This window comes from Geosmithia morbida (assembly GCF_012550715.1).
Source record: "Geosmithia morbida isolate 1262 chromosome Unknown scaffold_0, whole genome shotgun sequence".
In the NCBI taxonomy this organism is placed as follows: Eukaryota; Fungi; Ascomycota; class Sordariomycetes; order Hypocreales; family Bionectriaceae; genus Geosmithia; species Geosmithia morbida.
Genome location: NW_023336187.1, coordinates 909,510 through 935,844, shown reverse-complemented (window position 1 = coordinate 935,844; position 26,335 = coordinate 909,510). Strand labels below are relative to the sequence as shown.

At 57.0% G+C, this 26,335-nt stretch overlaps 10 protein-coding genes across 10 annotated transcripts in view; 7 read left to right on the top strand and 3 right to left on the bottom strand.

Annotated features, from left to right (window-relative positions):
* Nucleotides 1-129: 129 nt before the first annotated feature.
* On the top strand, nt 130-2,700 carry GMORB2_0304 (Zinc-binding dehydrogenase; the record flags this gene model as incomplete). Its single annotated transcript, XM_035462290.1, is given in 4 exon segments — nt 130-188; nt 339-1,325; nt 1,682-2,329; nt 2,340-2,700. The coding sequence occupies 4 exon segments, from the start codon at nt 130-132 to the stop codon at nt 2,698-2,700; spliced, it is 2,055 nt and encodes a 684-aa protein (XP_035325220.1).
* Nucleotides 1,674-2,642, bottom strand: GMORB2_0305 (ribosomal RNA assembly protein; the record flags this gene model as incomplete). Its single annotated transcript, XM_035462291.1, has 1 exon — nt 1,674-2,642. The coding sequence occupies one exon, from the start codon at nt 2,640-2,642 to the stop codon at nt 1,674-1,676; it is 969 nt and encodes a 322-aa protein (XP_035325221.1).
* Nucleotides 2,701-3,201: 501 nt separating the features above from the next.
* Nucleotides 3,202-3,785, top strand: GMORB2_0303 (large subunit ribosomal protein L11; the record flags this gene model as incomplete). Its single annotated transcript, XM_035462289.1, has 2 exons — nt 3,202-3,333; nt 3,453-3,785. The coding sequence occupies 2 exons, from the start codon at nt 3,202-3,204 to the stop codon at nt 3,783-3,785; spliced, it is 465 nt and encodes a 154-aa protein (XP_035325219.1).
* A 2,023-nt stretch (nt 3,786-5,808) lies between these two features.
* Nucleotides 5,809-8,770, top strand: GMORB2_0302 (STYKc; the record flags this gene model as incomplete). The annotated part of the gene is made up of 3 exons (XM_035462288.1): nt 5,809-6,102; nt 6,267-7,686; nt 7,866-8,770. The coding sequence occupies 3 exons, from the start codon at nt 5,809-5,811 to the stop codon at nt 8,768-8,770; spliced, it is 2,619 nt and encodes an 872-aa protein (XP_035325218.1).
* A 742-nt stretch (nt 8,771-9,512) lies between these two features.
* GMORB2_0301 (chaperonin GroES) lies at nt 9,513-10,506 on the top strand (the record flags this gene model as incomplete). The annotated part of the gene is made up of 3 exons (XM_035462287.1): nt 9,513-9,530; nt 10,082-10,308; nt 10,482-10,506. 3 exons carry the CDS (start codon nt 9,513-9,515, stop codon nt 10,504-10,506), a joined length of 270 nt encoding a protein of 89 aa, XP_035325217.1.
* Nucleotides 10,507-12,351: 1,845 nt separating this feature from the next.
* Nucleotides 12,352-13,562, top strand: GMORB2_0300 (Glycosyl hydrolase family 61; the record flags this gene model as incomplete). The annotated part of the gene is made up of 2 exons (XM_035462286.1): nt 12,352-12,523; nt 12,676-13,562. The coding sequence occupies 2 exons, from the start codon at nt 12,352-12,354 to the stop codon at nt 13,560-13,562; spliced, it is 1,059 nt and encodes a 352-aa protein (XP_035325216.1).
* A 1,429-nt stretch (nt 13,563-14,991) lies between these two features.
* Nucleotides 14,992-16,166, top strand: GMORB2_0299 (Ras-related protein Rab-8A; the record flags this gene model as incomplete). Its single annotated transcript, XM_035462285.1, has 3 exons — nt 14,992-15,021; nt 15,400-15,667; nt 15,853-16,166. The coding sequence occupies 3 exons, from the start codon at nt 14,992-14,994 to the stop codon at nt 16,164-16,166; spliced, it is 612 nt and encodes a 203-aa protein (XP_035325215.1).
* A 1,404-nt stretch (nt 16,167-17,570) lies between these two features.
* Nucleotides 17,571-18,987, bottom strand: GMORB2_0298 (uncharacterized protein; the record flags this gene model as incomplete). Its single annotated transcript, XM_035462284.1, has 3 exons — nt 17,571-18,319; nt 18,417-18,560; nt 18,633-18,987. 3 exons carry the CDS (start codon nt 18,985-18,987, stop codon nt 17,571-17,573), a joined length of 1,248 nt encoding a protein of 415 aa, XP_035325214.1.
* A 636-nt stretch (nt 18,988-19,623) lies between these two features.
* GMORB2_0297 (AAA family ATPase) lies at nt 19,624-22,004 on the top strand (the record flags this gene model as incomplete). The annotated part of the gene is made up of 3 exons (XM_035462283.1): nt 19,624-20,053; nt 20,134-21,194; nt 21,249-22,004. Coding segments are annotated over 3 exons (2,247 nt in total), but the record flags the coding sequence as incomplete, so codon positions are not given.
* A 623-nt stretch (nt 22,005-22,627) lies between these two features.
* Nucleotides 22,628-26,335, bottom strand: part of GMORB2_0296 (protein phosphatase 4 regulatory subunit 3) — a gene marked incomplete at both ends in the record, with an annotated part of 4,238 nt that continues 530 nt past the window's right edge. Inside the window, 5 exons of the mRNA XM_035462282.1 lie at nt 22,628-23,676; nt 23,797-25,208; nt 25,280-25,364; nt 25,429-25,540; nt 25,619-25,945. Of these exons, the coding sequence (XP_035325212.1) occupies nt 22,628-23,676; nt 23,797-25,208; nt 25,280-25,364; nt 25,429-25,540; nt 25,619-25,945 (2,985 nt within the window). The remainder of the gene's footprint in view (nt 23,677-23,796; nt 25,209-25,279; nt 25,365-25,428; nt 25,541-25,618; nt 25,946-26,335) is intronic.

Here is a 26,335-nt window from a genome sequence, read left to right as displayed (position 1 = left end):
ATCGCTGATATCATATAATTTCAACAAAGACGGCATCAGATAGCATTTCGATGAAGAAGATCATACACAACCGACTTTCAAACAGCTTGGCCACCATCATCTCTGGACATAGGCTCGAGGAAGCAGACAATGTCACGTGTACTTCATCTCAAGCAGGTTCCCGGCAAGCCCGGCGAGGTGTACTACCCGTGAGTTGCCGACTTATACGTGTCTTGCTTCATGTTCTCGGCATCCGATTCTCGGCACTCAAAGCAGATGGGGATGGAGAGGAGGAAGAAGAGGGAATGGAGGAGAGGAAGACTGGGGAGATGGCGAGGACCAGAACTGACAGACGATAGCCTCCAGATCAGGAAGGTGCCGATTCCCCAGCCGGGCCAGGGCCAAGTCCTAGTGCGAATGTCGGCGGCAGCGCTCAACCACCGTGACCTCTTCATCCGGCACCACCAGTACCCGGCCATCTCGTTCGACGACGCGATGCTAGCCGACGGCAGCGGCACGGTGGCCTCCGTGGGGCCGGGAACGACGCGCGGATGGAAGGAGGGCCAGGCGGTGATCCTGACGCCCATGCGGGGCTGGGAGTCGGACGCGGCGGGACCGGAGGGTGGCGGGCAGGCGTTCTCGGTGACGGGGTCCAGCCGGCTGACGCCGGTGGGTACGGCGCAGGACTACGTCGTGGTGGACGAGGCGGAGGTGGAGGCGAGCCCGCCGCACCTGTCGGCCGCGGAGGCGGCGGCCCTCCCGCTCGTGGGGCTGACGGGGTGGCGGGCGCTGGTGACCAAGGCGGGCGAGGCGGCGGTGTCGTCGCCCGGGCGGAACGTGCTCGTGACGGGGATAGGCGGCGGGGTGGCGCTGCAGGTCCTCCAGCTGGCCGTCGCCATGGGGGCCAAGGTGTACGTCACGTCCGGGGACGCGGGCAAGATCGACAGGGCCGCCGCCATGGGTGCCAGCGGAGGCGTGCTGTACAGGGAGAAGGGCTGGGACGGGAAGCTGAGGGCCATGCTGCCGGCCGGCCGGCCGTTCCTGGACGCCGTCATCGACGGGGCCGGCGGGGACATTGTCGGCAGGGCCGCCAGGCTGCTCAGGCCCGGAGGCGTCATCGCCCAGTACGGCATGACGGCGGGGCCCAAGATGGACTGGAGCATGGGCGCCGTCCTGGCCAACATCGACCTCAAGGGTACGACCATGGGGTCCAGGAGGGAGTTTAGGGACATGGTCGCCTTCGTGACCGAGCACGGCATCAGGCCCATCGTCAGCCGGGTCGTCGCCGGGCTGGACAATCTGCCGGCCATCGACGGGCTGTTCGACGATATGGAGCGCGGGAAGCAGTTTGGCAAGCTGGTCATCCAGATTGATGGTGCTGGGGGGGCGAAGTTGTGACGTCACAGAAGATGTATTCAACAAGTAAGAGAGGGAGAGGGAGAGAGAGAGAGAGAGAGAGGGAGAGAGAGAGGGAGAGAGAGAGGGAGAAGTGGTCAACCTTCAATTTGTCGTGAATAATTACATTATGCCGATGCAAAGACACCCCTATCATCAGACCAGACATGTACAGGATGAGAAGAGGGAGAAGAGAGGAAGAGAAGAGAGGACGACAGGCCGAGAACTCCAATTTCATTCTTCCTCCTCTCAATCCTTGCTAGAACAAAAAAATATGTAAAAAATATGTAGAAAAAACTCTAGGCAGACGACTTCTTGCGCTTCTTGGACGGCCTGTCGCCAGCCTCCTCGGGGGGCACAAACTCTGCCTGGCGCTCCTTGTCCTTGTCGGCCTTCTTGACCTTTTGCTTCTCCATGCGCTCGTTCTGGGCGGCCCTGTCCTTTGCGCCCTTGGAGAGGAAGTGCTGGCTGGTCTCGATCTCGATGTCGAGCTTGCTCTTCTCGGGGGCGGGGGGGAAGGGGGTGTAGACCTTCTTGGACTTGTCCGTGACATTGAGGGGCTTGCGGCGGTGGCTGAGCGTCTTCCTGCCGAAGTCGGGGAGGAAGCGATCCCAGCTCTCGTTGGCGAGGTCGGGGTCCTTTGCGAGCTCCCGCTTGATCATGAGCTTCTTGACGTGGTAGATGGGGTGGATGTTTGCCATGCAGTCCTCGACGATGCGGCGTATCTCCTTGAGGCCCTTGTAGGGCCCCATGGCCGAGACGGTGTTGCCGTGGACGAGGATGTAGGTCTGGGTCAGGAGCTCGAGGGCCTTGAGGGTCGAGCCGTTGGGGCCCAGGATGCGCTGTCGGCGCTTGACGAAGCGCTCCTTGCTGTTGACCAGGTTGCGGATCTTGATGATGTCGCACGCCACGCCGTCGTCCAGGATCTTGACGGCCTGCGGGGCCGGCACGCTGCGTGCCAGCAGCTTGATCAGGTCGCGCGCGTTCAGGATCGCTGCCGGGTCGAACGTCTTGCGCGTGGTCTTGACCGTCATGCTGCCCTCCACCAGGTCGAGCGTGCAGGCGATGCCGTGCTTCTCCAGCGACTTGGTCACCAGCGGCCACGCCTCCTTCAGGTACACCTCGCGGTACTTGGGGAACAGGGTCGCAAACGACGACTCCTCGGCGAACGTGCCACCGACGTTGTCCTTTGGCGTGAACGCTTCCACCTTCCACTTGTCAATGTCGCCTGTGTCCCACGGCTTTTCCTTTTTGTGCGTAGATGGCATTGTGATGTGTGTGCGGGACGGTGGTGGTGGTGGTGGTGGTGGTTGCTACTCTACGTAGATTCGGTCTTCTTCTTCTTCTTCGTCGTCGTCGTCGTCGTCGTCGTCGTCGTCGTAGAGGGAATCAAAGGCAGAATTGACCGTGACTCTTGATCGATATCAGATGTTGAGAGTGAGAGAGTGATTAACGTAGGTTGAATGATTGTAGGGACAAATGTGTAGCAAAAAGAAGATACAGGCGATTCAAAAAAAAAAAAAGAAAAAAAGAAAAAAAAGAAAGAAAACCGGGGTTACGTTCGTCTTATCGGCCGATAGTGGGGTTTTTGCGCGGCCAGCAGTAGCAGCCAAAAGAAGAAGGAAGGGATCCACTGTAGTATGCCTCTAACCAATCAGAGGACTCAAATGGAACCTCCTTCCAAATATTTTGCAAAGGAGAGGCTCTCGTCTCGTCTGTCCTGTCTACGGGCAGACCATCACCATTCTTCTACGTTCCAACAACCTTCTCACCCTCCCCCCTCCTCTCCGTCCCCATCAGACTCATTCCACGCCGACGACGCCCATCATGTCGAAAAGGGGTGGCGCCATTACCGACCAGATGGTCAAGCTGATCGTCGGCGCCGGCCAGGCTAGTCCCAGTCCGCCCGTCGGTCCAGCCCTCGGTAGTAAGGGTGTCAAGTCTATGGATTTCTGCAAGGTACGGCTACTCTCCAGGGTATAAGCGAGAACCACCCGCTCACCCACGCTCCCCTTCCTCTCCCGACCTCGACCTCCTACCGATCCGGAGAGCAGTGATGTGCTGACGGCCACGCGCAGGAGTTCAACGCGCGGACGGCACACATCATCGCTGGCACGCCCATGCCTTGCCGCGTCACCGTCCGACCCGACCGATCGTTCCACTTTGAGATCCGCACACCGCAGACGTCGTGGATGCTCAAGAACGTCGTCGACGCGCCCAAGGGGAAGAAGGGCCGCAAGGGCGCCAGCAGACCCGGACACGAGACGGTGGGGACCATCAGCCTCAAGCACGTGTACGAGGTGGCCAAGATCAAGCAGTCCGAGATGCGGCTGGCGGGACTGCCGCTCAAGGGAATCTGCAGGGCCGTGATTCACCAGTGTCGATCCATGGGAATCAATGTCGTGGCATGATTGGCTTCGGAGGGAAACAAGGCAAGAGAAGCAAGAAGAGCAGAAACGAGAAACAAGATGTATATTACGGCATATATTGGAGGGGGGGAGAGAGAGGGTCCTGTAGCACCAAGGAGTGATTGGGATGGACATTTGTAATTCTATCTCGTGTGATGTATGTTAATGGAGCGTGTTCATGAGGAATAGCAACGTGTTGCTCTGATGAAAAGAGAGAGAGAAAGAGAGAGTGTGTGTATGTGCGTGCGTGCGTGCGTGCGTGCGTGCGTGCGTGCGTGCGTGCGTACATGTCAGGTCGGATTACGAGGTCCCCTCTGGATGCGGTGAATGTCTTGGCAGATTGGGTGCCTAAATGGTGATGACTACTAGCATCTTCAATTCTTGGGCTGTCAGGATGCGTACTTTCATATATATGATACCGGGACATCCTGTCCTTGATGGGTTATTCCTCTGGTTGCTGCCAAAGCCTGATATGGCGGTGATATCGGATTCACATGTGAGCCTTCGTCGGCGCGTCGGGCTGGACAGGACCACGATGGGGCAGACCCAATCAGTACGGGGGATCTGCAATGGCGGGAAACCTACGATGGATTGTCTCATCCGCCTTGCACGTAAAGATCGGTTGGTGATGGAGCTGGCTGCTTACTGCTGGTATCAGCTGGCATGGTCACGATGGATGGTAATAGCACTACCCATCACCGCGTGTATGTCGTGGCATCAGAATAGCTCGACTGGACGTACCGATAGATTGCTCTAGCCTCAGCATCATCATGTCTATATACACGGCATGACAATCGGTCTATCTCGTAGTATTCCACTACCTCTGGTACCGACGTCTGGTACCGACGCGAGTCCGAGTCCGAGTATCACGTATAATAGATGACGTGACATGATATCGCACTGCTCGTACTCGTGAGGCACGTGCTCCTCGTGATGATGCTGGTGATGATAATCTGCAGTTCAGGGACTGAGCATGACTGCTACGGTAATACATGATGATGATGCTCGTGGCAGGTAACCCACACTTCGCGTACGAGTACAGATTACAGTACCTCAAAGCTACATGAACCACGATGCATCGTCCCCGCCACTGATCGGCGCTAAACGGCTTCAGTTCACGGTACCGGATACGTATCTCGCTGGGCCCGTTCTCCCCCTTCCCTCTTCCGGCCTTGACTTCCTTGTATGTGAGTTGACCGATGCTGACGGGCGGGTTCTAGTCTCCTCCTCACTCGCCCACACACACGACGCACATAACACACAACTCACGTACACACAGCACACATACAGCCCACACACTTACAGCACACGCGCATATCTCTTCTCGCCTCCGCAAGACGACCAACCCAACGTCCCCCCTCCTTCCTCACTACCGCGGTACTGGCAAAAAGTCCGCCTCCCGCGCTGTTGCTCGGACTAGCCATAATGGATGGTCATGATGACTCCCCACCGACTACTCGGGACCAGGAAAATCCCCGAGTCCAGGTTGTAGGTACGTACATGCAAATCGGTCCTTGCCGGCCCTTCCGTCCATTACTTTCTTTACCTTGTTAGCAGCAGCGGCGGCGGCGGCAGCAGACTGCATCTTTACTATTCGGTAGTCGTAGCGCCAGGTAGTGTCTCAGTATCACCTACGCATGTTGGAAATACGTAGGAGTTATTGCTGCTACTGGACGGATGCCGGCAATCAACTCGCCCGTACTCGTCCTCGCTGTACTTCTTGCGTGTGCTGATACCAAGACCGCCAAGTCTACGGAGTATTGCTGCATGTTACTTTCCAAGCCAGATAGCTGCTGCTTCTGCCGTTGTCGCTGCCGTCGCTGCCATTGCTGCCCCGCCACGCCAAGTCAATCTACACACCAAATCGTCAACTGCCACAGCTCAGCTGTTCTCATTCTTTTTTTCTCTCTCCCTCTCTCTCTATTCCTCTTCCCTCTCCTTTCTTATCCTCCCACACCACGCACGCATCATCTGCTGCACATCCACCGATCCCCTCCAGCCCCTTCGCCGGTCAATATTTTTGCTAATGTCTTCCCCCTCTCCAGATCCTGGGCCCTCCCAGGACTCTGCTGATGCTGGCCAAGCCGATCGGCAGCAGGCCCCCGCCGGCGCCGCAGCCGTTCGCTTCTCTTCGGCTATCGAGGAGATCGTTCCCGAGTCAGCCGACAGCGGAGAGAAGGATGATGCCTCCTCTCCTCCTCAAGGGATACCATCTGTCCAGGAACCGAGGGGTCCGGCAAAGCCCGCCCAGGGTCTGCTGCTGCAGGAGCGTCGCCTCAGCACCTACCAGTTCGAGACCTTCTCGCTGCCTGCGTCTAGAGTACGTCATGATCCGGTCTGCGCGTCATTATCTCCCCCGCCGACCCTCCTCCGCCCTACCCTACCCTGCCCTACCCTTTCCCCTTCCTGATCATCACCTATTCCGGGGACGGGGTGGACAAGAAGAAGGAAGAAGGCTCACACAGACCATTTCTTTCCCGATAGGCCGCCTCTCGCGAAGATGAATCGTCATCCGATACATCCCGCCTTCCGACGCCCAACTCGCCGCGCCACCAGCATTTCCCGTCCCACGGAAGCCCCAAGCTTACCGGAGTCTCGTCGCCGCCCCTCACACCTTCCGGCTCGGGCAATACGATCCCGGACAGCAAGAGACCCGTCAAGGACGCCGACGCGGCGTCCTTGGGTGCCGGTGACGGCCAAGCTATTACCCCGCAGGCGTCCATGTCGCACGATGGCAAGTCGCCGCGCTTCGCCCAGCGCCAGTCCCTCGCCCACCGCCCGGCCTCGTCGGACCACGTGCCGCGCCGGTCGACATCGATGGAGGACAGGCAGGCCGACGCCGGCACCGGCGTCGGCGTCGCCGGCGGGGCAGACCTCCGATCGCATCGGCGCATGCTGGGCCACGGAGGAGCCTCGATGCCCGGCTCCCGAGAGTCCAGCCCGTCGAGGACCGCGTCCAGCATCTTCTCCAAGCCCATGACGCCCGGCGGGGACATCAACGACCCTTATGCCAAGGGCCGGCGCCCCCCTCAGAGCCACCACTCGCCCAGGACCATCATCGACCCCCGCTTCGTCTTCTCGCGCAAGAAGAAGAGCTCGTCCGCCAACTCGTCGACGACCAACGTGTCCGAGAAGCTGGCCGGCGGCGCCTTCAACAGGAACTCGAGCAACGAGGCCGCCGTCGCCAGCGACGCGGCCTCGACGCATAGCGGACACGCGAGCTCCATGTCCGACCTGAAGCGCTTCTTCAAGGGTGGGCGCCACAAGGGAGGCCACCACCACGGCCACGGCAACCACCACAGGAACAAGAGCCGCCAGGCCTCGCCGGCCCCCTCGGCGACGAGCGCCAGGAACACGTCGGCCTCTCGCGCTCCGCAGCAGGTCCCCTTCGGCGAGGACCACGCGCTCACGACCAAGTACGGCAAGATAGGCAGGCTGCTGGGCGCGGGCGCGGGCGGCGCCGTCCGGCTGCTCAAGCGCAAGGAGGACGGCACCGTCTTCGCCGTCAAGGAGTTCCGCCCCAAGCACGCGTACGAGAGCGACAGGGAGTACGCCAAGAAGGTGACGGCCGAGTTCTGCGTGGGCTCGACGCTGCACCACGGCAACATCATCGAGACGCTCGACATCGTCCGCGAGAACTCGACGTGGTATGAGGTCATGGAGTACGCCCCCTACGACCTCTTCGCGACTGTCATGACGGGCAAGATGTCGCGCGAGGAGGTCCGCTGCAGCTTCCTCCAGATCCTCAACGGCGTCACGTACCTGCACAGCCTGGGGCTGGCGCACCGCGACCTGAAGCTAGACAATGTCGTCATCAACGACAGGGGTATCATGAAGATCATCGACTTTGGCAGCGCGCACGTGTTCCGGTATCCGTTCGAGTCGGATATCGTCAAGGCAAAGGGTATGCTTCCCCCCCCCCCCTCCCCCCGTCTCACCCTCGCCTCACCCTCGCCTCTCCTCTCTCCCCCCTTACCCTCTCAAGACGGACGGCGGATGTATCTCGGGAGCGAGGATGGAAGCGAGAGTTGGGGTGCTACCCTGACGCTCTGCACATGTCACGGACTGACGCCCGCAAAACAGGAATCGTGGGATCCGACCCCTATCTCGCGCCGGAAGTGCACAAGGAGAAGGAATACGACGCCGCCGCCGTCGACATCTGGTCCCTGGGCATCATCTTCTGCTGCATGACGCTGCGCCGGTTCCCCTGGAAGGTGCCCCAGCCGTCTGACAACTCGTACAAGCTGTTTGCCTCGGAGCCGACAGAGGGCCACGACCCCAAGACTCTGGTGCATCCCAAGAAGAAGGCGAGCGAGCACCCGGACGGGGAGCAGCCACGCAGCGCCCCCGCAGAGGATGCCACCGCCCAGGCTGGGGACGCGTCCGGCAGGGAGGCGAAGCCTGGCAGCGAGCACGCCGGCGCCCCCCCTGCCGACAGCAGCGGCGATGGCGGCAACGACGGCAGCGCCGCCGCCGCCGCCGCCGACGACGACGACGACCCGCACGCCCGCCACCACAGCCCCGGACACCACGGGGGTCATCACGGGCACCACGGCAGTCGCCACGGCGGCAGCCACCACGGGCACCACAAGAGGACGGGCTCGGGAGCTGCAGCCGCGGCACGGCCGCCGGAGGGTGCTGGCGGAAACGATGCTGCCGGCGCCGGCGGCGCTGCCGATGCCGCTGCCGACGCTACCGGCGACGGGCCAGCTCCTGCAGAGGTCACCAAGGACCAGCAGGCACAGCAGCAGGGCGAGAAGAAGGAAGTGATCCGCGGCCCGTGGAGGATCCTCCGCCTGCTCCCGCGCGAGTCCCGCTACATCATCTGGCGCATGCTCGACATCAACCCCAAGACCCGGGCCACGCTCGAGGAGATACTGAGCGATGCCTGGGTGGCTGACTCGCAGATGTGTCACCAGCTGGACGACGGGGAGGTTGTGCCGGCGGACGATCACAAGCATGTCCTGCAGCCTCCCAGCGCTACATGATGAGCATGATGAGCAAGTAGAGGGGGGGGGGGGGGGGGGGGGGGGAGCGAGGCCGCACGTGTCGGAAGAACGGAATGGGTTTCCGGCGACGACGCGTCGTCTGACGACGGGTTATCCGGAGGACAGGAGGGAAGCAGAATATCGGATACGGCGACGACATACACAGCTCGGATCTTAGAAGCCAAGTACAGACTAGAGAAGGGGAATCAGGCAGAGCCGTGTACATGAGATGATGGATACGAGTAGACATGCATGTTGGCGTGCATGGGAAACCTTGCGAGCACTCTCTATACTACGCTTGGGGGGGGGAGGGGGTTGGGTCGGGGATTAGAGGGGGGAAGCACGACGGCTGATCTCTTCATCCGTCGTCTACATTGTCTCATAATGCTCTGTGGTGGTGGTAGACTAGGATGAATACCATCTGCTGCCCTGCGGTGTTGATTGGAAAAGAGGGTGACGAGGCTTGGTCGTCGGAAATAAGCTCGTGGCCATCCGAACGAGATGCAGAGTGGGAATCTAGAAATCGAAATCGATGCCATGGCCCATTACTGTATCGTGCTTCGTATATGATCATCTGCCATGATACTGATAGCATATTACTACTACTACTACCAACCATACGACGGACAGATCTCGGTGATGAGAAGACCGTAGCTGGCTACAGGGCTATAGATGGGTCTTACGAGTACGTTTACTATATGATACCATGTATGATACCATGTATAATACCATATATGATACCATGTATGATAGATACCATGTATATATAAATGTACAGATCATCACAGACAGCACGTCGTACTTTCTGGAAGCTCTTAGAATGAGAGCTCCACTTCCACCCCCAGGGACCGAGACCCAGACCCGCGTCGCCTGCGCGCTGCCTGGCTGAAATCCCGGCGAACCAACCAATTGGCGAGTAGCCGGGGGGGGGGGGAGAGCCTCGATGAGCCGACGGGCGAGAAGCTATTTTTCTCTTCTCTCCTTCCTTCCTTCTCTTCTCCCTCTTCTCTTTTTTTTTCTTTCTCCTCTTCCACTCCAATCAGCCCAAAACCATCAAGCTTGTCAATTCTCCACCTCACCAGCGTTTTCTCTTCCCACCAATCGCGTCGATTCACAATCACACTTTTTTTCCATTCACAATGGTACGTTTGAAACCCGTAGAACGGGAGAGAGAGGGGGAGAAAGAGGGGGAGAGGGAGGGAGAGAGAGAGAGAAGGCACGACGAGGCTGACAGTTGGGGGGGGAAACTAGGCCACCTCTATCCGTTCCATCCGCGCCCTCGCCCCCCTCCTGGACCGCGTCCTGGTTCAGCGGGTCAAGGCCGAGGCCAAGACCGCAAGCGGTATCCTCCTGCCCGAGAGCAGCGTCGAGAAGCTCAACGAGGCCAAGGTCCTGGCTGTCGGGCCCGGCGCCCTGGACCGCAGCGGCGCCCGCCTCCCCATGAGTGTCAAGGAAGGTGACCGCGTCCTCATCCCCCAGTTTGGCGGGTCGCCCGTCAAGGCTGGTGAGGAGGAGTATCAGCTTTTCAGGGACAGCGAGTATGTTTCCCCCCCTCCCCTTCTCTCTCCCTCTCTCCCTCCCCCCCTCCCTCCTTTTCTTACACCCACCTTCATCTCTCACATACCTTGGATCTTGCAAACCTCCCCTTGCCAGGTCCGATGGGTGTTGATCTGGGAGTCTGGAAAGGAACGTTCACTGACCGAATCCGCAGAATTCTCGCCAAGATCAACGAGTAGAGCAAGATTGAAGAAGAAGACGAGAAACTTGCCTTGTTAACGCTACCACCGTCCGGACCGTCGCCAGGCAGACAAAAGACACGACCTGAATTTTATTTTTTTTGTACCATAACTGTACTATAAACGTGGCATAAGCTGGGACTGGGGACTGGGAAGGAGATGGGAGGAAGGGGGAGGGAGGGAACAGCTGACTCGTCTGTTTTTTTCCCTTCTTCTTTTTCGAACGAGAGAGATGTTTGCTCCCCCTTTACTCCGTCTCGTGTGATATTAGGGATAAGATATTTAAAAAGGAAAACAGATGTAAAAAAAAAAAAAAATTAGAGTGTGTACAGAATCGGGGATATGCCAACGACAATATAATGAAAAGAAACTCTGCTCCAAACTTGTTTTCTCTCTCTCTCTCTCTCTCTTTTTCTTTTCCTTTCTCTTATCTGTCATTCGTCTCTTGCGGTTCGTGAGAAGATGCCACCGGTTCCACGGAATCCGCTCCCCGGACCGGATATCCTGGAGGGTGAAACTCCCGGACAGCACACGGTTGCATCAAGATGGCTGGCTACACAGCTTTGTACATATTGATCTGGCCCGGGGGGAGGTTGGCTTTTCTCTCTAGCTGTTCTTTACGTGGAGCCCTCTCTCTCTCCCTCCCCCCCCCCCTCTCTTCTCTCTTCTTCTCTCTTCTCATCTTTTCTCCTTCAGAAATCGTGGCCAACGTCCCACGTCCCGGGGCTTACATAGATGATGAAACAGCCACGGGCTCAGATCAGGAGGCAGACAAGGCGATACAATGGCATATACGAGTACGGACACGGTACGAAACGTCGTCTATCCTGATTCTCATCTCATACCCTTGCTCTCGTGAACTCTATCTGCCATGCTTATTCCCCCCCCCCCCCCCCCCCCCCCCCCCCCCCCTTTCTCTCCTCTCTTTTCTTTTTTAGGAAATTGTTCCAGCAACAGACCGAGTATCATAACAGAGGTTCTTTGAAACGAAACTAATCCGATGGGAGGTGGGGGTGGGGGGGAGGACACGGACCTAAATTCAACTCAACCCCCCCCCTTAGACTGATACGAAGTGACCGGCGGCTAATATCAGGACGAGGGCAGCTGAGCTACACTACACGTATCTCTTGATGATACTGCTGATAGTAGTGGTCAGTATTGTACATGGATCTGCGTACCGGTAACAAGGGCGCTTGTGTAGGAGACTGCCCGTCTGATCATGGCCCCTCCCCGTCTGTTTCCCCCTTTCTTTCCTTTTTTTTATTCTCTATTTTTGTCTCTCGTTTCGTTTCATGTGGCATGCATACCAGGTCCCGCCGGGGTGGGGGGAGGGGTTTGCGACGCAGGGAAACATTCTGTAGATCACTGGGTTGCTACGGGATAGATGGTATGGATTGGATTGGATTGCGGGATGACGCAGTGCAAGGGAGAGAGTCTCCTGCTCGCCCATGGGTTTCCTGGAGGATGGATATTTCCTGCCATCACTACTACGCTGGTATATATATCGACGGCTGGGGGGCGTGATGTCGTTTTGACTCGGGCCCTGCCGTTCTCTCGACAACCATCTCTCGTCCTCTCCCGCTCAACATTCCTTTGAAGAATCCGGCCTTGACGGTCATTTTCTTCTCTTCCTTCACTTCTCGATTCTGACCTTTTCTTGCTCCTCACTCCGTATTCTTTCATCTATAACTTGGTTCGCCTTCTTCTATATATATCTATATATTCTTCCCCATTCTCCTCCCCCCCCCTTCCGACCTTCCAAACTGATTCTTACCAGCTGGATCTGGATTCAACCTACTTTTCCTCAGTGCTACGCTACAGACCTCACCGCTACGAGCAGCCATGATGCTATTTCCCGTACTTGGCATGGCCTCCATGGCGAGTGCTCATACCCTCTTCACCACACTCTTCATCAATGGCGAGAACCAAGGTGATGGGACGTGCGTTCGTCTGCCAGAGGACCCTCAGACGGCGACGTACCCCATCTATCCGCTCCAAGGCGAGGAGATGGCTTGCGGTACGTTTTTTCTCCTACACACACACACACACTCTCTCTCTCTCTCTTCTTCTTCTTCTTCTTCTTCTTCTCATCGATCCTTCTTCTCCTGCTCCTTGTCCCTCTCTTCACCTTGCTGTCCCCAACCACGACACTGACCTGTCCCGATCTAGGCTACGACGGCGAAGAGGCAGTGCCGTATACCTGCTCATCCCCCTCGGGAGCGCGCCTGACCTTCGAATTCCGCACGTGGCCCGACTACGAGAACCCCGGCAGCATCGACGACGGTCACAAGGGCCCCTGCTCCGTGTACATGAAGAAGATGGACGACATGGACTCGGACTCTGCCAGCGGCCCGGGGTGGTTCAAGGTCTGGGAGGACGGCTTCAGGGACGACGAGTGGTGCGTTGACCGGCTCGTGGCCAGCGGGGGCATGCTGTCGATCGACCTGCCAGCCGGCCTGGAGCCGGGATACTACCTCGTGCGCCCGGAGCTGCTGGCCCTGCACCAGGCGTACCGCGGCGACCCGCAGTTCTACGCCGGATGCGCGCAGATCTTCGTCACCGACGGTCCGGACGGTGGCGGTCCGGGCGCGGACGAGACCGTCAGCATACCCGGGTACGTGAGTGCCCAGGACCCCGGCTTGTCGTTCAACCTGTACGAGGGGGACGCGACGAGATACGAGATGCCCGGTCCGGCCGTGTACGGCTCCGGCGCCGGTGCCCGTGCCGCCGCCGCCGGTGGCGGTGGTGTTGCGTTGAAGCAGAAGGAGGGCGCGGTGCCGGGCGATTGTCTGGTCAAGAATGCCAACTGGTGCGCCAGACCGGTGCCGGAGTACGATGACGAGGACTCATGCTGGGATGCCGCCGACGACTGCTGGGCGCAGAGCAAGGCGTGCTGGAGCACGTCGCCCGTCACGGGATCCAGGAACTGCGGTGTCTGGGCCGATTACTGCGCTGAGACGAACGACCGGTGTGAGTCCGGGGGCCGGGAGAGGCTGGCGTTTGGCGGGAAGGAGTGGCAGGCCCCGCTGCCGGCTGCTATACCTAAGCCGTGGTGAGGGAGTTGCCGGCGGAGGGGAGGAGGGGTAGAGGGTCGGTCCATGCTGGTACGGATGAGTGTATGTAGTCGCGTAAATATCTGAACCTGAACAAGCTATCTGATGATGGATGCTGGCACATGTCAGCCGTGATATACTCGTAGGTGTGGTCATGGTGTATCATTACGTGAGTACGGAGTGATATGGTGGTAATTACAGTGGCAATACAGTAGCAATTACAGTAGCCATACAGTAGCAATTACAGTAGTAATACAGTAGTAATACAGTAGTAATACAGTAGTAATACAGACGATCACGTTCCCCACCTTGTGCGTACGTATTACTCCTTGCACCGCCTCTCCTCGGTCTGATTGCTGGGGTGGCAGAGGTAGCACTGTAGCGCTGTAGCGCTGTAGCAGTATGTAGCAGTGACGTTGGCGGCATGTGCCGCTGTCTCCCATGTGCCATGGGTTGGTTGTAGAGTCCCAACAGCTGAGCCCAACATGGTACGGATGAATTCGTTCAGGGTGTAACAGTATATCTCACATGTATCGCGCATGAATCTGATGAGCTGTCCCAACGTCGATTTCTCTTACTCGGACGCGGTGACACACATCCAAGAGAAAGAAGGGAAGAGAAGAAGAGAAGAGAAGAGAGAAACAGCCCAGCTGGCGTTGCATCATCATCAGAAGATGGCGCAGCCAGCTCCCAGCACTAGAGGTCCCCTAGGTCCAGTGCATAGGCCCGCCTTCCATCGGTGTAGGTGGGGGACGCTAGGAGAGGCCGCTGTAAATATCACACTCCCGCTAGAGAATACCCCGCTACGGCGCAGGCCATCTTCCTCTGTAAACCGGAACTGTACTGGGACCTAGCGCTGGACCTCCTACGGGATTACAGATCAGACACTAACGGGTCGGTACATCGTGCTACTCCGTGCAGGTAGCAGTGGGAGGTGATAGCTGGCCTGTCCCCTGTCCTGCTTGTCCTGTCCGCCGCCGCATCTGAAACTCCCGTGCCCCCATCCCAACGATACCCCATCCTCTCCCATCTCTCTTCATCACTCGGCCTTTAACCCTCCCCAGCGACGACCTACGACGACGACGACGTGGAACAGGAGAAGAGAAACAAGAAGCATTTTCCATCCCCGAAAACAAGAAACGAACACAGCACACACAGCGCACACGCACACACGCACGCATACGCGCTCCTCCCTCCCCCCTCTCGACGACTGCCGACCGACCGACCCGCCTGTCAAGAACCGACCCTCTTGCCTCGTCTCTGTTTTGAACACAGCGCCCCTCTCTCCTCTCTCTCCCCGATTTGCAGTCGTCCTCTCTGCTCCACCGCCCTTGGGAGTAAGCCAAGTTGCTACCTACCACCACCACCACCTTATCATCATCATCACCACCACCACCATCACACGCACACACAGCAACGACATTAGCCCACCATGTCGAGCAATCGCAACTATGATTTTCTGGTACGCAGCATATTCCTCGTGTCGCCCTCCCCCCCCCCCCCTGCATTTCCCACGCACGCCATCCCGGTGTCACGAGGAGGGAGGGGAAGAAGACCTGCTGCAATACTGCAATCTTCGTCTTTCCTCTCCCTCTCCATCTCTCCTCCCTCCCTTGCCTTGCGCATATATCGCAGAAGCACTCACCTCTGGTGTTTGCCGTGTGCTGCGAGCAGAAGAAGGATGTATGATGATGATGCTGCTGCTGCTGCCGCCGCTGCTGCTCTCTTCCTCAGACCTCGCTATCGTCATGGGGGATACACGCAAGCACCATGGATTATTATCGGGGGGGACAGAGATGATGACAGTAATTGACTGATCGACTGTACGAAAACAAAATAGATCAAGCTACTCCTCATTGGCGACTCGGGCGTCGGCAAGTCATGCTGTCTGCTACGGTTCAGCGAGGACTCGTTCACGCCATCCTTCATCACCACCATCGGCATCGACTTCAAGATCAGGACTATTGAGCTCGACGGGAAGCGCGTCAAGCTGCAGATATGGGACACGGCTGGCCAAGAGCGCTTCCGCACCATCACCACCGCCTACTACCGTGGTGCTATGGGTATATTGCTAGTGTATGACGTTACCGACGAGAGGTCTTTCAACAGTACGTCTCTTTCCCTTTCCTCCCCCCCCCCCCCCCCCCCCCCCCCCCCCTCTCTCATATAATTCCATCTCGGGGTTTTTTTTTTTTTTTTGGCGCGCAGCCTATGCAGACGTCATCTCTTCTCCATCGAGCATCACACAAGCGTCATTCCCCGACCTGACCAATACTTGCTGACTGATTTCCAGACATCCGCACGTGGTTCGCCAACGTCGAGCAGCACGCCACCGAGGGCGTCAACAAGATCCTCATCGGAAACAAGTGCGACTGGGAGGACAAGCGCGTCGTCAGCACCGAGCAGGGTCAGGCCCTGGCCGACGAACTGGGCATCCCCTTCCTCGAGGTCTCAGCCAAGAGCAACATCAACATCGACAAGGCATTCTACAGCCTGGCCGCCGACATCAAGAAGCGCCTCGTCGACTCTTCCAAGAATGAACCCGTCTCGGGATCCGGCGTCAATGTCGGAGACAAGTCGAGCGGAGCAGGCGGCAAGTGCTGCTAAACGGTCCTTTCATTATTGTCATCATTATTATCATTATTATTATCGGAATGTGCAGACCAACGAGAACAAGGAAGAACCACATGAGGGTCGAACCGGAAAAGCAGGAAGATTCCACGCTCGGCCGTCGAAATAAAGCTGGATCGGATAATGAAGGATAGAGACGGGCACACAGAAAGGAGGCGGAGAGGGGAGGAAGGATCAAGACAAAGATACAAACCCAAATTATATTAAAAAAAAAAGAAGGTGAAGAGATTCAAGAGGTGGACAGGAGATCGGAACAACCATCAGCGGTTATGCAAACCCTGTTGTATCTGGACTCGTTTGGGGGGTTTTTCTTTTTTTTTCTCTCCTTATTTTTCTGCCTTTGTTCTATCCCCCTTTCCCTTCTTACTTTTCTTTTTTCATCGGCAACTCTGCCAAAGCAGGCCGACAAAAACGTCGCATCTTGGCAGGCCAGAAACCAAGAGAGAAGAGGTGTGTCAAGGGAACGGAGGAGACAGCGGGTTTCATTTTCCCTCTTTTTTCCTCCTCCCCTTTCTTCTTCCCATCTCCAAGCCTCTTTTTTTCTTCAAAGTAAGAAGGGATACATCTTGATCAGCCTTGTTTCTTCCTCTTCTTTTCAATTGTCGGCTTTCTTTTTTTCTTCTTCTCCCCCCCCCCCCCCCCTCGATTCATTCTTGACGAACTCCCACAGAAGGCAGTGTCACCATGTGGTACGTGCTGATCCCATCCCCCCCCCCCCCCCCCATTGGATCTCAACTTTGCTCTTTCACATATATACAAGGTGGTCTCTCTTCTTTTATTGCCCCCCTACCCCGGGCTGAGAGGACATCAACGATAAACATGGCTGGGATTTATCAAAACAGGGCGTGCGATGTGCAGCTTCAGATCGGCAAGTTGCATTGCTCGAGATGACCGTCTCTTTCTCTTAAACAATTTTTTTTTTGGTTTTTATTTCGCTCTGTTTCCTCTACTTTGACCCCCCCCCCCTTTTTTTTTCAAATACTCTTTAGAGAGAGAGAGAAAGAGAAAACACGAAGTTGTGGTTCTTTGGAGTTTTTATTTATTTATTCATCATCTTCTTTTTTTTCCTCGCCCTGGCCGTTTTTTACTCTTGTCTCCTTTTTATTTTATTTTTGCCCTGGTCGTTTCTTTTTTTTTTTCAAAAGAAAATCTCAACTTCTAGTCTTTAATTTGATGCCCGTCTAATATCTTGTCAAAACATCTTGCATGGTTGAAATTTCAGAAAAATGTGACGTTTTATACAAGTTTTATATAGAGAGAGTACAGTTACATGTTGCGCTTGTTGTTTATGCTCACGGCGGGGAAGAAGGCAGGAGACATCCTGATGAAAGGCAGGAAAGAGAAGGGTGAAAAGAGAACGCAGAAGAGGAAAATGGCAAATCACCATTGTATCAGCGACGTCGTGACCTGAGATCGATACATGACCTGACCATGGTCCACGTGAGATAGAAGACGACCGTTCCACTGACGATGGAACCTCCTGGCCTCCCATTCTGTCTCGCAGGCAACGACGAAGCGGGATGCCTCGGCGGCAGCGGCAGCAGCCTGGTCGGCGCCAAGTTCCTGCGCATCAGCGTCTTCCTCTGCCTCCGCTTCCGCCTCGCCAGCGCCCTGCCCCGGGGGTTTGTCGGCAGCAGTACGCGGCGTACTGACACGGACAGGTCGCGATACCCTCCAGGCCAGATCCCTCTCCCACCCATCCTGACGGATGAAGTGGGCCAACCCGCCGGGGGTCACGGCACCAGGTCTGAGGTCGACGACGACGACGGGCGGTCGGGTGCCGTACCCCAGCGGCTCGACCAGCTTGGAGAGCCGGCGCGACCACGGGTAGGGCAGGGACACGCGACGACGATGGATGATCAGGTCGGGCTGTGAGGGGCTGGCAAGCGTCAGGGCTGCAACGTCATTGTCGTAGTCATGGTCTGGGTGGCCGGGTGCAGCGCCGGACACCAGCAGGTGAGGAGGCACGGTCGACTTCCACAGCCCGGTAGGGGACGACAGCTTATACCGTGCTAGGCGCTGGATGCGGTGGAGGTTGGCGTGGTAGGCGGCGGCGGCCGTAGCGTTGGAGAACGAGACTTGGTAGCAGCCTGTTGGTTCGAGGGTGGAGGGATGGCGTTGCTGCTGGACTGGTTGGTTGCCAGTGCCAGCGTCAGTCTGGGTGGACATCCATCTCGAGGAGTAGAGAGTAGAAAGAGGGAGAGGGAGAAGGGAGAGAGAAGGTACCTTTGGTTATGGTGCTATCCCATCCTGATAGAAATTTGGGCGCCAGTCGGTAAAAGTCGGTGGGGGAGACGTTGTCGCCCAGACCGTGGATGAGAAGCATGGTCCTGCTTGTGTCGGGGGAGGATTTCCTGACGCTGCCCCTGCCTGCTTCACCACGGCCGTCACCCTTTTCTGTCGTCCCTCTGCTGCTGCCGTGGTCTCGGTGAGGAGACCGACCTGATTCTCCCCTCCTGATCTTGTCGGCGCCCGCGGCTAGAGCCGTCCAGTCTACCTCGTCGCGACTGGTGACCCACGAGGTCGAGGTCGCGGCTGTCCGTCGCGGTGGACCCCGTCTCTTGTTGTTGTTGCCCGTATCTGAACTTGCTTTGTTTGCTGTCCTCGCCTCTGTGTTCTCGTCATCGATCGTGCCATCACCCTCAGTCGTCATCGTCTCCTGCTGTTGTCGTCGTCTGAGCTGTGGCCACTCGATTGCTGCCCCCGACGGTCTGGAAGACCACGAAGAGACGGCCCTGGTGCTGCTGCTCGGCCATAGTTGCGGCTTCGCATAGCGGGACCACTGAAGCCGTCTCATGCGAACGGGTTGGGCATCTGGTGACTGCCGTTGTTGGGGAATACCTGGGGGCAGGTGCGAGAGTGTGGTCTGTGCCTTTATTCTCTGTCGACTGCGGGAGGTTGCTGACGATGAGAAAGAAGGAGATATTAGCCATCGACTGTGGAGTATTGAAGCAGGGACCGATCTTGGGGGAATCGGGATACAGAGGTACATGGGGGGAGGGGTGGAGGGGTGACAGAAACAGTGGTGCACATTACCCCAAAAGGGATTGACGACGGTATTATGAATGTATGATAATGATATTATTACAGCGTAGAGAATCTCGGGGACTTTGAGGTCTCTTCATACCTCCTCCTTTTCTCCGGTATAGATTCTCTATAGCAATGCTACATTTGACAAAATCTCCTTCCCGGTGACTTCATCTTATCCCTAGAAAGATTGGAAAGATTGAAAAGTTCGACTCTAGGAAAGTGGGGAGAATCCAAACGAACGCACCTTCCTCATAGACGCTGATATAAAATTCTCGTCCATACACGACAAAGAAAAAAAAATCATCTCACCGACGCATACCATCGTTTCTATCTCTCTCAAGAGAGCACACCCCCTTGAGAGCCGCTTCTTGTCTGAGAAGCAGACACAGTCACAATAAAGGCCATGGTGAACAAGAGCATCGACGTCAAGGTACGTCCGCTCGCCAGCGTCAGCCTTGAGAAGGGAAGCCTCGTCGGCGCTGCAAACATATACATCAACAAGGACTCGTACATTGCCCTCACAGGAACCGCTGAGAATGGAAAGCCCTGCATCATCGAGAAGCTTGACCAACCCGAGGACGGCCCGGTCCTGAAGCGCGAGGCTCTGCTGTGCATCCTGTCGGACAAGAATGTCAGCCCCAACGTCGCCTTGATGAGCCGCGCATTCCAGGATGCCACCGGCTTCAAGATCACCGACAAGGCACGCATATACCCGTCCGATGCGCCCATGCTAGACACAACCGAGGTCGTCGTCAAGGATGTGACTGAGAAGGCGGGGCCGTTAGCTGCCAGCGATCTCCTTAACTGGGCGTTTCCCATCGGCCTCTATCTCGGTACCCTCCCTTACCCCTTACAATCTTCGCCTGGAGTCTGAGGACAATCACACTGCTGATACTCTCTCATTCAAATACAGAGCGTGCAGGTCATGTATTTCCCGGCATGACCTTGGAGGGAGTCTCAGCTGCCCATCTCCGCCGCACATTCAAGGTATCCTCTGTCGACGGCCAGGACAGCGGACTGGGCCGCTTCGTCCGCTCCAGCACCACCATACGCTTCATCCAGGAAGGTGAAGAGGACCCCAGCGCCCAGCCTAAGGATGTTCAACCGCCGGGAGACCTTGTACTCAAGGATATTCCGGGACTGAAGGCCCAGGTCCCCGCCATCAATGAGTTCCTCGAGGCCTTTACCGGCCCCTTCCTTTTCCACGACGAGCGCCAATCCTGTGGAATCGCCCTGCACGGTTGCCATGGATCGGGGAAGACGTTTGTGCTGAAGCGCCTGGCCGGTACCAACTGGGGTCGCGTCTTCTGGATCAAGCCAGCGGACAAGCTGACAACCGTCCGCGAGACACTCAAGCAGGCCCAGGCCCAACGCCCGTCCATGGTTCTCATAGATGACCTCGAGGAGCTCATCACCCCGGAGAGGACGAACCGCGATGCCGTCATAGATACCATCTGCGATGAGATGGACAGTCTCTCAGCCGAGGCATTCGAGAACAACGCCCTCCCTCAGGTCGTCATCGTCGCCACATGCTCCGACTACATGACAAATATGCCCCGGAAGCTCCAGGGCCGTAGCAGATTTTACGAAAAGGTCCTTATTCCCATTCCCCGCGCTTCCGATCGCCTCGACATCCTCAAGGGCTGCAACCCGCCCCTACCTGCTGAGGACAAGGAGGCCTGCCTGAGAGACATATCACTCAAGACGCACGCGTTCACCGCCGGTGACCTCTACCACCTCGTGCGCAATGCAGTCAAGCTCAAGGCCACCAAGGCCATCCGGGCGGGCGCGGATCGGCACGGGGACAACGCCAGCTCCACCATCACCCGTGAAGACATGGATCAGGCCCTAGGTATGACGCGACCCACGGCTATGGACGACATCAATCTCCAGCCTCCTACCATTCACTGGCAGGACATCGGCGGTCAAGAGGAGGTCAAGAAGGCCCTTTCGAAGATAATCAAGTACACCAAGGTAAGGCTTCCTGCCTCCATTCCAATCCAATTCCACACCTGACACGACATGTAGGAGTCGGACCACCCAACGCCTCGCATCATCATCCGCCCGCCCAAGGGACTACTCCTGTACGGGCCCCCGGGATGTTCCAAGACGCTGTCTGCCCAAGCCATGGCCACGGAATCGGGATTCAACTTCTTCTCAGTCAAGGCTGCCGAGCTGCTTAACATGTACGTGGGCGAGTCGGAGCGTGCGGTACGCAACCTGTTTGAGCGCGCCCGCAACGCCACGCCCTCCATCATCTTCTTTGACGAGATAGACTCCATCGGCGGTTCGCGATCTTCAGGCCCGGGAGCCTCATCCCGCGGCGGCGGCGGTGTCAATATACTCACCACGCTACTCACCGAAATAGATGGCTTTGAGACTCTGACGGGCGTCATCATCCTTGGCGCTACTAACCGCCCGGACGCCATGGATCCGGCCCTCCTGCGTGCCGGCCGCTTCGACAAGGCCGTGTACGTAGGACCACCCGATCTCGCTGCCCGCGAGGCCATCTTCCGCGTCCACCTCCGAGGGAAACCCATGGCCGACGATGTGGATCTCCACGCTCTCGCCGTCCGCGCAGAGGGTCACTCGGGAGCAGAGATCCAACACGTCTGCCACGATGCCGCTCAGGATATCCAGGACCGCTACGATGATGACGAGACGGGGACCGCCAAGCTAGAGTTTACAATGGCGGACCTCACGGATGCACTGGAGAGGGAACCCAAGGCTATAACGTCGGTTATGCTGAATGAGTATACCACATGGATGCAAAAGCATATGAAGAGGTAGTTTCAGGGAGACACGAATGCAGAAGCACAGCAAGAGGCGGTTTCAAGGAAGGACACGGTAGAGAATTGCACTTGCCGATATGGTATGACATGAAACATGGTGTTTATGATTGATGCATAGGTATGAACCATGTAGGGAATCTCGGGAGCAAGGCGTAATTATGAGGAGTCATGCAAGACATTGAGAAAAGAGGGCTTGCTAGTAACACGTCATGTTTGCAATGCCAACGCACATACCCCAATGATACGCGCAAGGTACAGAAGAAGAAGGAAGGGGAAAAGAGAAGGAGTTGTAAACTAGTACGTTGTCAAGAACAATAAATAAAAGGAGGCCCATCCAGCCCAACCTAGCCGACCAACCGACCAGCATCAACCGACCGAGACGCCATCGCCCAAAGGTGTGTTTGACAGAAGAACATGATATATAGAGAAAGAAAAAAAGAGGTTTACATGTGTGATTGATGGAAAGGGGGGGGGTTGTTCTTTTTTTTTCTTTTTTCTTTTCTTGAAGCTTCCATCCAGAGGAATGAAGGACAGATATTTGATGATTGAAGACGATAAAAATAAGAATAAAATAAGAAAGAGGAAGAGGGAAAGAAGAAGAGGAGAAGATTGAAATCATGATCGATCATCACCGCCTCCACCCGATTTGAGGGCGGTAGATGATAGACTTATCGTCATCTTCCTGGTAGACGACTTACTACCCGATGATGAGGAGGAGGACGAGGTGGATGGGGAGAAGCTCTTGCGTCGACGAACTGCTGCCGTCGATGGCAAGTCGGATGGTGCCGTTGCCGCTGTTGTGCTGTTTCGTCGTTTGCTGTGTGATAGTCTGTCCATCTCGTCTTCTTCTTCGTCGTCTTCTTCCCTGCGACGTTTGGGTGGTGCGGATGCGGATGCGGGGGATGGGGTGGATGCAGCAGCGGTGGCGGTGGCGGTGGCGGGATCGATATTTTCCAGATTGTCGTCTTCTCCTTGCGCTTGTTCCTCCTCCTCCACCACCTCCTCCTCCTCCTCTTCCTCCCCCTCTTCTCCCTCTTCTTCGTTATCTTCGTCCGATGGGTAGTCGACTAGTTTGGAGTAATTACTGCTAGGTGTGCTTGCGCCGTTTGAGTCTGATGATGCTGGTTGTTGGGTGTGGTTGTTGTGGTTATTGTTGCCGTTGCCGTTGCCGTTGCTGTTGCTGTTCTTGTCGTCGTCGTCGTCTTCTGGATCAGACGTGTTCCAGTACTCTTCCTCTGCCGGGTCGATGGATATGTGCTCCATCATCCTGACGTTGGGGGCCGGCTGGTGCTTCCTAGCACTGCTGCTGACGCTGGCGCTGTTAGTGCTGCCCATGTCCTCGTCCGTCTCGAGGAAGTAGTCCACGTTAGAGGTGTACCCCCCCGTCTCGTCGTAGCGCGTCACCATGTCGCAGAACGTCGACATGTACGACACCTGTATCATCTGCTCCCGGTGGTTCTCGACCAGGTACTTGATCAGGTCCTTGATATTTTCCTTCTTGATGTACTCGAAGAGTTCCAGCGAGGCTGAGCTGAGCAGATTATCGCGTGAGATGGATCGTGAGAGCACCTCTAGGATCGGTCCCAGCACGCGCTTCTCTGCTAGGTGTCGAATGAAGAATTCCTCTTGCATGCTGATCAGGGTACGGACGAATCGGATGGCGACTGCGAGGGCACTGGTCAGTTTACTTTTGATTCCTTTCCCCCTCGCTCTCGTATGCGTCCCCGTCTTTCTTTCTCCTCTGCTCTCATTCTGTTTCGTTACACTAGAAGGAAGAGACTCACCAAGCTGCAGAAACTTGTCGGGCGATCCGAGAAGCTGACACACCCTCGGCACAATGTTATTGTTGAGCACAAAGAAGCGACTGTACTGGTGATGCTGGCGGATGAAGAAGCACAGGATCTCGATGAGGTGGCTGAACATGGAGGCCTGCTGAGCCGGGAAGGTCAGGTCGGTGCGCTTCTCGAGGTCGATCAGCGGCTTGAACAGCCGGAGGGCCGAGCTCTCGTAGAAGCGCGTGAGGAACAGCTCGTGCTGCGGGTCCGTGGCCTGAGCCCTCTGCCTGGCGAACTCGGCGGCGCCGTTGGGGCCTCCGCCTTGTGCGGCGAATTTCTCGGCCATCTGCTGCTGCTGGTGCAGGGGGATGCCGTGGTCGAGCAGGACCTTGATGGCCTCGGATATCTGCGCCTTGACGCCCAGGTCCACCTCCGCGAGGAGCAGGTCGATGAGGGAGTCCGTCAGCGGCGGTTGGTCTTCGTTCATCTGGCGGTATATGGTGTGGCGGATCATCTGGGGGTCGTGATCGATGACGGAGATGAGGATGTCGGTGGCGCCGACGCGGGCCCGGACGTCGCCGCTCTTGAGGCCAAAGTTGATGACAAGCAAGAGTCCGTGGACGAGGAAGTTGTTGTACAGGCTCTGGCGGGCCGGCGGCTGGATGTTCTTAGCGATTGAGCAGCACTGCTGGATGAAGAGCACAGCTTCCGTCTTCTTCTTGTCGCTGGGCGGGGTTGTCGCCGGATCCGACGTGGAGTTGAAAATGCCAAACAGCTCGGCCAGGAAGGACGCGTTACCCTGCAGGTGCTGCACTATGTCGACTTGGTTGAAGAAGATTAACGAGTTGAGCACCGAGAAGGTCGGGTCGTCGAGGATACGCGCCAGCACCACATCCTTGAGGTACTGTAATCGGTACGTCTGGTGGATCTTGTGGCGTGTCTGAGCGTCCTCGATGGGCACCACCTCCTTGTACCGGCCCTTGTTGTCGAGCCAGTGGCGGTGGTTGGCCTTGTGACTCGGGAAGTCCGGGTCGTACTCGAGGGCGCCGACTACGCCGAGGACGCAATCATCCGACACGGCGTGCTCGATGATGGAGGTGTCGTTGAGCAGCAGTATCGTCTTCATGATGTTGCACAGCCTGTGCAGGTCGTGCAAGCTCTCTAGGTCCTCGGCCATCTCGACCAGCGGTATCAGCTTGCTGATGTAGTCGTCCGCCATGATGGATTTCGACAGAGCGTCCCGCCCGTTAGCCGTCGAGCTCATGATGCGCATGCTCGACTCGATCTCTGGCAGGTTTCCGAGTTCGGCGGCCGGTAGCGTGATTGTCAGCGGTCCTTCAATCGTGATATCCTCGGACAAGCTGTCGTCTGCTCCTCCAAGGCTGTTCTGGAAGGCCTGCTGGACGTTGCTGACGAAATGCCTACAGGTTGTCAGAACTGGACATCTTGAAAATTCTGCACAGCAGCTTCTCCTGAGGGCCGGGGACATTACCATATCAATGAGCAGCCCTCGGCTTCCTGGAAACTCAGTGCCATATCGATGTGTGTTCCGGGTTCCTGCCACACAATGAGTGTGTCTATGGTGGCGTCAGTGTCGGCTCGAAACCTGTGGTGGGACCAAGGAACGAGAGGCTGTATTACCTTGCTGCTTCTGGAAGCCATCTTCCTTGTGGATCTTGGTTTCCAGGAGAAGTCGGTCGGGTTGGTCTTCGGATTCGACGATCACTTTTGGTTCTTTGCGGCCTTCTGGTGTCTGTTTCACGCGAGTTAGTCATTCCGGATGTTGCTGAAGAGGGGGGATTGGCAGGTGGATGAGAAGAGAGCGAAGTACCTCTGTGAAGATGGCCATGCAGAAGCCGGTACCACGGTCGAACCAGTCATGGTTGCGAAGCTCGTAGACCTTGACGCGCTTCTTGTCCGTGGCCTGATGAGGCACTGACTGTGCCATCATCAACGGCTCGGATTGTCCCTCGGCGGGGATGCTGTTATAGGCCACCAGGTCGGGCGCGATGTCGAGGTGCTGCTGGAGGGAGAGCTCTGACGTGGTGGTCTCGTTCTGGCTCAAGACGGTAAGCGCCGCCACGGTGCCGTCCGAGTAGGCGCGTCCAACAGTTGCGGTTGGACGCAGAACAGACGGAGCGTGAAGTGTGTGGGCGTCCTCGTTTTAGCGATGGGAGAGAACGGTCGCTTTGATTTCGGGCGCGTCGCGCAACTCTTTTTCCTTTTCTTTGTCGGTGACGACGCGAGCGGGGGCGGGAGGGATCTATACAGAATCGGCCAAGGTGCGCGCCATGCGAGAACGAAAGAATAGAACAGAGTGTATCAGACGCTCGAATAGAGGCACGCGGTACCATAAATCGGCTATCCTCTTGATTGCGCTTATGGCGATGTTTCCGGTGTCGGCCGAGGGCACGCGACTGGTTTCCGAAGGTCCGGTTCGATCGCGTGGGGGGTGGAGGGAGGGACAGCCGCGACGAGGGGTCGTCGTTGTCGTTTAGATGAAGCGACCGTGGAATTAGATGCAGACGAGGGGGGGGGGGGGGGGGGG